Source organism: Argopecten irradians, chromosome 14, assembly GCF_041381155.1.
Source record: "Argopecten irradians isolate NY chromosome 14, Ai_NY, whole genome shotgun sequence".
Taxonomy (NCBI): Eukaryota; Metazoa; Mollusca; class Bivalvia; order Pectinida; family Pectinidae; genus Argopecten; species Argopecten irradians.
This window is the reverse complement of record NC_091147.1, coordinates 2,762,777-2,771,111: the sequence shown is the minus strand read 5'-3', so window position 1 is coordinate 2,771,111 and position 8,335 is coordinate 2,762,777. Positions and strand designations below refer to the sequence as shown.

The 8,335-nt window shown below is 33.9% G+C and overlaps 1 protein-coding gene across 1 annotated transcript; it reads right to left on the bottom strand.

Moving 5' to 3' along the window:
* Window positions 1-1,546: 1,546 nt before the first annotated feature.
* On the bottom strand, window positions 1,547-6,015 carry LOC138308105 (uncharacterized). Its single transcript, XM_069249049.1, has 8 exons — window positions 5,962-6,015; window positions 4,939-5,093; window positions 4,674-4,806; window positions 3,966-4,130; window positions 3,595-3,780; window positions 3,133-3,402; window positions 2,079-2,086; window positions 1,547-1,667 (listed from the first exon to the last, which is right to left on the bottom strand). Exons 1-8 carry the CDS (start codon window positions 6,013-6,015, stop codon window positions 1,547-1,549), a joined length of 1,092 nt encoding a protein of 363 aa, XP_069105150.1.
* Window positions 6,016-8,335: the final 2,320 nt, after the last annotated feature.

The window sequence follows — 8,335 nt, the reverse complement described above, 5'->3', positions numbered from 1 at the left end:
TTGCAAAATGTCGAAGTCATATGCATGCTGACGTCAGCAAAGACAATGACGGAGTTTCACGCTTAACATGTATTAAATACATCAATGTTGTTAATATGACAATATGATTGTAAATTATACAGAATGGAAAAACTTTCATATAATTTATTATACATTGTAAATGTTTCTTAAAACCAATACTAACATAGACAATTTATATCGTTGACCTACATTATTGTTAGATGAGGTTACAACACCAAACAAAAATCCAAGTATTTCAATGTTTTGCCGTCTGGTGGGAAACATAAAAAATAATATCAGTTTAATTTAATGATTCCGGGAGATCTCGGACCATACCAAAGTCGGACCATTGCGAACTCGGACCATTACATACTCGGCCTATACAGACTCGGACTACATAAATATTGTATATTGCGTATTGCTTTTACAGATGTATTATAACTGTGTATATGTCTTCCACACTTATATAGCGGGTGTCCATATTTCGCCTCCGCGAAAAACCAAGTAAAATGGAGAAATACGGACACCCGTTCTACATGACCTAATCGAGTAAACGGTTAAATATTGTGCGTAGGGCCTAGCTACAGGTAGAAAAGCATGTCTTGTGAGCGAAAAATCTATATAAGATATGATCACAGAATTATCTATACTTTTCATTTTCATTTCGTAAACAATACAGTGATAAATGTGCACATTATGTAGCCTGAAGTAGTTTAGCCGTAATATTCCAAGAACCTTAATTGTGTTTTACACTTCAGTTTTCGTACGGTTTTGTCAAATTTACAAGTATATTCTATATGACTAAACTATGTTTATAACATAACTGGCCATTTCATAAAATTATATCGTAATACAAGTGTGTATTACAAATGTATACTACTATTACAATTACACGTCGTCTAATTGTAATATATACATATAATAATACATATAATTTATGTTGTTGGTGATAGTATCACACATTTGAGGTTACCTATGATTTAGTACACTAGTTATATGACAACGCTATTATATTACTTGACATCATAGGTACATGTAGTTATGACAATACATGTATATAAATTGTAGTCAAGTCAACACACGTTGCATATTCTTATATCCATCCGTCCTTCTTGTCCGTATATGTATATCAACATCACGTTTGCTACATGTAGATATATATACAAGTCAACGATGTATTGTTGTCTTAGTATATATCACTTGCAATATCTCTAGATATTTCGAAAATATGAAATATCTCTAAATATTTCAAAAATATACATGTCTATTATAAATGAATAACACAATAAATTCGATATATGTATTTTTTTATTACAATGCAAATTACCTTATAGCAAAAAGGTGTAACAATTGTGTACCTGTATGCCTGATTGATAGTAAAGTTATGCGCGACGCATAATATGTTTACAACTGACATAAAGTCACATAATGGTCAATATGCAAGTAAAACGACATCAGCACCAGTAAATTTATTAGTAAACTTACATATACATGTACATTTGTTGCTGGGGTGGGTTAGGTCCCAGATGATATAGATGATATGTTGTTAGAAAATGATGACACAACCATCTTCTACGTCATGATGTTTTATTGTCTCTATACATGCGTAATCGAAGAAGCGTATAAACGTATAAACGTAGAAGCGTATAAACGTAGAAGCGTAGAGTCTGTAACAAGATAAAACAAGACTCATTAAGTACAAATTTCAATAATACATAGTAATATAACATTTATATTAATCATACATACATACAAGATCCCTGTGTAGCCTACAGTATATCAACATCAGATTCACAATATATATTTTAATATCAGAGTTAATCTATTTATAAACTCCAGAACAACTATCATAAATTATACTTTACGCTAATTGATATCTATAATAAATACAAGGGGAGACAATCTGTTCCCTCTACGATCTAAAGTCAGGGGAGACAATCTGTCTCCTCTATACCATATGATATCAGGGGGAGGCAATTCGCCCCTTTACTACTATACAACAAATTACTCTAGTCTAAGGGGAGATAATCTACCCACTTAGACATTACAACATATAACACTATCAATGCATTACTTACATCATATTCTAATACAAATACAAAGATATACACATTATATAAATACACACCTGGCTATGGGCCGACTCAATTAGGCTTCGATCTTTGTTACATGGTTTAAATCTTTCGACCCAGGGTCCTATACATGAATAAAATACACAATATCACAAAAATGTCTAAACTAATAAAATATCTCCATGTAAAACACTAATTTTCCATCTCTTTGATGGTTATAATATAGATCAATATATACATATCACTTTATATCAAATTGTCTATATAAATAGACAATTACTCTTAAATTCAAATACATACTTATGCTTTTACACTTTCAAGTCAATTCAACTTATTCAAAAATATCGTTTAAACACATTCTGATAATTTTACCAAAATAAGGCAAAGAAATATAAATGTTTACTTTATGAACATTGCACAGGATATACAATATTAGTAAGAAATAGAAAAAGGAGACTTACAGAAGTAGAAGAATTTCCTCATAGACAAATCCAAATTGAACTAAATATCTGGGAGACCAGAACACAACTGTACTCATGAAACTCTCTCTGTGAACTGCCCACAGACAAAGGAAAGTTCTCCAAAGATAGAATTTTGGAGGGAAAGTTTGACCAATAAAAACACACATTATTATATCTATAAACCAATAAAATCAATAAAAACAATCAGCTGACCAGCCAGGTAAGTCACCCGACTGGTACCTACCCACACCTATAGACAAAGAATGTGCTCATCCATCCATGCACCCTCTCATTCCAGGTAATATACAGGTATACAGGTAAACAAGACAGTGACATATAGACAGTACTGGGGGTGCGGTGTGTGTGCTTGGTGTCTTCGGTGGCATGGTTCAGTGATATAGCACTAAAAAAGGGCAACAGTTCCACTATACAAGAAGACACAACATGAATATACCGCATTCTCCCAAAACACGCACCTCGCACAACATACACGCAACACACCGCATACATGGGAGGCCGTCCTTACATGACCATAGCTGTTAATAGGACGTTAATTAATCAAACAAACAAACAAACATTTTACTATCAAAATTACTTACCGCAACATAATCAGATGTCTTTCTGCGTGACATTAAACAGAATACGAGCGGGACCTGCTTGTAGCTATCGCCTCTGTTAATGAAGGCATGGATAGACCAAGTCTGCACAAAGGGCTCGGGTGTAATTTTAAAGGTCCCATCACAGAAAAGTCGACGCGCATGCTTTAAAATCTGTAGCTGCTGTGGAGTGGCAAAAATCAAATGTCTCTGGTCATCGACGCGAAGGTCTCCGATGAGGAAATCTCCACATTGTAGAAACTCTACGTCAACCTAATATAAAATATAGATAATAATACTTTTACACAAGTTATCACATTCTATACATTTTATACATATTCGTATCGCATGTGGTGTTTATAGCTTGATTGTATATTGGTATTTAATGGAATATCAATGCAAAGTTTTGGTTATTTGGGAAATAATTCATTATAACCCTGCAGTTTACATGGATTTTGTAATTACATTCACCTCAAAGTCAAGGTCTTTCGGTTCTTGTGGTCGAAGATCTTCTCGGACTTGATTTGCCATCCTGCGTAGGTTATTGACTTTAGGAAGTTGGTGGTCTGCCTCCTCGATATTGTCTAACATCACATCCTCTACGATTCGCCGTGCTGTCTTGGTTATGTCTCGACGGGCAGCTGCTTTCACCTACAATTAATAGAATCGATTCCTGACTTAGTTTAAGTATTGACGATATAGAATGACGGTAATTTCGACACACTAATAATGTCTAGAGATACTATTTTAGAAGACAACAAGGTCTTTAATTTATTCTTAATCTAATTATATTACATATATGTGCATGAACTCCTGTGGTTTTCTTAATTACTTACCTCCTTTCTTACTATAGCTTTCTTCAATGCTCCTTTGTCTGAACCGTGAATATGCTGCCTGGAATTCTCCTTGTAGTTGTCTCCTTTCTGTGAAACAGTTGCTGGACAGTTCACGGATTTGCTGCGCTTTGCACAACGCCAGTATGTGAAATCGCCCTTGCTGCACTGTGAAGAAATAAGAAAAGATACAATTAAGATAGTTTAAATGTGGTGTACAACAGGCATACACGTGGTGATTTTTTTTAATCTTTTTTTTTTTAATTTTTATTTTAACTTATCTGTTAACAACTTTAAAGGGCCACTACCTTTCCGGAGCAAAATTTATAGGTTTCTTAAAAACATTAATAACAAAAGAAGATATATATCGGTGGCTTAAGATGAGGTTACAACACCAAACATATGTAAGATTTCCTGTCTAATGTACGATAACAGTGAAAATTCATTTCGCTGTTTTGCCGTCTGGCGCAGTGATAGTCAACTACCGCGCGGCATTTAGGACGACGGCGGGAAACATAAAACGACCCGCGTTATGAAAATTAACATTTCATTTATTCTAATTAAAAGTTCTGAAGGTGATGATAAGTGTGCTAGTAAACGTATAGTTAATAACTTCAGCGACTCTACAAAATTATTGATCTCGTTTTACATTTCTATTTTAAAAATTAAAAGCCGTTTCGGAAAGGTAGTGGGCCTTTAACTTTAAAGTACCTTTTTGGTATACTCGTAACCATCGCTGCTGACGAGCTTTCTTTGATTTCTCTGTGATCCATTCTCCACGATCGAATAGGTGACTGCGGCTTCTGGCAAAATTTCATCCGGAAGGTCCGGGTCCGTGATGGATCTAAAGGAATGGATAATAAATTAGCCATTAGATTGTTCTTGTTGGTATTTTTATAAGTGTATCATTTGAATTTGATGAAAATTGAATTTACGCAATATCCATTTATAATAGTAAATCATAGATGAAGTGCACCTTTCGATAACCTCCGACGGGTCATCATTTGTTTGCCGTGAAACATCAAAGCTAGCTGTAAGATTTATTTCCTTGTTGGCATCAAATGTCTTATCTGTGATAAGACCAGATGTGTCATCATCGGCTGCTGATGAGATGGTAAAGGTAGAGTTGAGCTGGATGTTCCCACGCAATAGTATTTCGTTCCCACGCAATAGTATTTCGTTCCCACGCAATAATATTTCGTTCGAACGCAATAGTATTTCGTTCCCACGCAATAATTTTATTTATTTCATGTCCGCTCCCAGCCACCGTACATAACCATAAAAATAATTTATAAAAAAATAAATAAATACAACTTAATACCTTATATATTTTGCAATAAATCAAATCAAATTCTCTTGCAAGTATACTTCTTTAATAGAACTAACATATCAGATAGCTACTCAGTTAAAGATACTCCGCCGCCGAAAATGTATATTAACAGCAAATGATAACTTTGGAGCACGATAACACCATTCTTACTCATTTACTCGCATTAACGTTTGATAATAGATACTGATAGTTAATATATAAAAAGTTTAAACTCGAATGGAATTTGTGGGGTGTAATATCTAACATATTATTTTTCAACGGAAGCAAATCTGCCCGTTTGAAGTGCTGTACGGCTAAGAATATTGATTTATTATCAGTTGTAGATAAAGATTGAAAGTAACATTGAAATCTAATGAGTGAAAGTAGCTTCGTCTTATTTCATCAAATCGACCACATTCAAGTAAAACCAGTTTGAAGTTTCCTGTCCATTAGATGATTTTTAAACCAGGATAAAAGTTTTTTGGTGATGCAATTTATTATTATTATTTTTTATATTTTTACAGTGTATCTTGAAGTAAAATTAGAAGCTCAAACTTTTTCAATGGTGGTAATGGTGTGAAGTAAGTAACTTTTGCAACTGCAGAAAAATACTAATTGGCCTGCTCCTGTTTTTGATAGAGATAAAATACCATTTGTCACCGGCGAAACATCATTTAAATATTTACGTACCTGTATTGCATATTCTGTGCTGCCATAAGTCACATGTGTCGCATTGAAGCCCATGTTGTCTTGGCGTAACTTTCCGTGAGCACTCTATGCAGCGTTCGGATCCCATTTTGATAATGATTCCAGATGAACGTTCAGCATTCTTTTATAATGTCTGCTTATTTATTATCCGAAATTTAGCATAATGATTATATGATCACGTTTTGAAAAGCAGCTTAAGACACAGGTGGGAAAATCATCAAATGACATCTTCAATTTATTTCACGCTGTTGTAAGTATAACGGGTAATTTGGGGTGGAATGTTTATGAGGGCTCCCTCTGCGTTTATTTATTTTAAAGAGTTTTACGTAAGTGTTCGACAGTTCTGCGTACGAGCCCCTCTGTGTTGTCACCGAAATATGGATACACGGCAGGTAATCGATTACCACCTGTTAGGTATAATTAATCAATGAAGTGGTGTCAAGTGTACTGACAGCAGCGCGAAACATGCAGAGGAAATTATGGAAATACATAATAAATATATGACTGGATATCATATATGATAGACAAGATTCTTTTTTAACTTTATTCATTTACAAATTTATTAAAGTCGGATTCCATTTACTTGTGTATAGTATAAGATAATCTAACATTTCGGGATTTTAATACAATAACACCACGTAAGGATGTGCAAGGACTGTCAAATTTGTTAAATTGACGTCAGTATTTATTATAAATATTCTCTGAGATTCATGGTTTGATTTTAAGTAACATAGAAGACCTCTGGGGATGGGTCAAATTTTTATGTTATATATATTTCATGTAGACACCTTTCTTAGACATATACATATCTTGAATCGTATTGTTTCAATTCTACGTGTCTTTTGTTGTATAATTTGGCGTGGTAAAAATCTTAATCCAATGGCGTATAACGTTTCGGTTTTGTGTCACCTATACGATATGTCTGTAATGTTCATTATATCTTTTTTCTGTTGAAGTTTGTAGAATCACTGTGTAGAATTCCCGAGTAAAATGGCAAATTGTACAAAACTGGGATTTTGTACATGTGCATTCTACACATTTTACTTTGAAGTGTAGACTGTCAAGAGCAAACTGGCTTTTTTACATGTACATTTTACACATTAACAAATTGGCATTTTGTACATGTACATTCTACACATGTAACTTTGGAGTGTAGAATGTCAGAAAAGCAAACTGTACATGTACATTTTGCACAATACAAATTGTGAGTAGAATGCCGGCTGGTACATGTATGGGCCATCGTAAAAAATACCCATCCTATAACTTAGACTCATACCTCACAATCAATATATATACAATGTATATATAGAGAATACATGGTTAGTATCCTACAATACAAGGTTTATTTTAGTGCGAGACTTAGGAAAGTCAAGATGACGAGTCATCTCGATCGCTTTCCGTGTCGAGCACCAAATAAACCTTGCATTGTAAGATACTATCCGTGTATTCTGTTTATCCTGCAACTATTATGACATTCAAAACGCAGAAATTTGCCAGTTATTTACTTGGTTTTGGCCGAAGCGAGACGTATCTTTGATGCGGAGGAAGATTCATTCATTAAACCGAATGAGTGTGCACTCCTTTTTACTGTCGTGGGAAATATATAAGCGCATTCGCAAATAGTACCAGTAAGACAGTGGTCCTAATACGCTGCCATAAATAAAAGCACTCTTTGTGTTTTTATAATATAGGCCTATGTTATAATGTTTCAATATTTCGATTTGAATGCGTGGAAAATTGTGTTACAACAAACGTTATTTTTTATCAATAGTTAATCAATTAATTTTTAAAAGTAAAACAATGAATTTACGGGATTTTCTACAGTTTAAATGCCAAATACAGTAATCTAAATTAACGGTTAAAAGGCAAAATATACTAATGACTTATTACAAAGAATGTTAAAGGCCCACTACTTTTCTGAAACGGCTTTTCATTTTTAAAATGGGAATGTAAAACAAGATCGATGATTTTGAAGAGTCGCAAAAGTTATTAACTTACTGTTAATACTACACTTATCATTAGCTTCTGAACAATATAATTAAAATAAATAAAATGTTAATTTTCATAACGCGGGTCGTCTTATGTTTCCCGCCATCGTCCTAAATACCGTCCGGTAGTTGAATATCACTGCGGCAGACGGCAAAACAGCGAAATGAATCTCCACAGTTATCATAACTTACGCAGAAAATTTTGCATATGTTTGGTGTTGTTACCTCATCTTATGCCATCGATATGTATGTTCTTATGTTAATGATGTTTTCAAGAAACCTTTAAATTTTGCACCGGAAAGGTAGTGGGCCTTTAATATGAAATAATTGCATCTCCGACATTTTAAATAGCCAAACAGGGTGATGTT

Excerpts from the sequence above, each read along its gene's own strand:
- LOC138308105 (XM_069249049.1), bottom strand. The coding sequence starts at position 6,015 with ATGGGCTTCAATGCGACACATGTGACTTATGGCAGCACAGAATATGCA. Across the intron at positions 5,094-5,961 it reads GCACAGAATATGCAATACAG|CTCAACTCTACCTTTACCAT; the intron begins GTACGTAAATAT and ends GGGAACATCCAG. Across the intron at positions 4,131-4,673 it reads GTTACGAGTATACCAAAAAG|TGCAGCAAGGGCGATTTCAC; the intron begins GTACTTTAAAGT and ends ATTTCTTCACAG.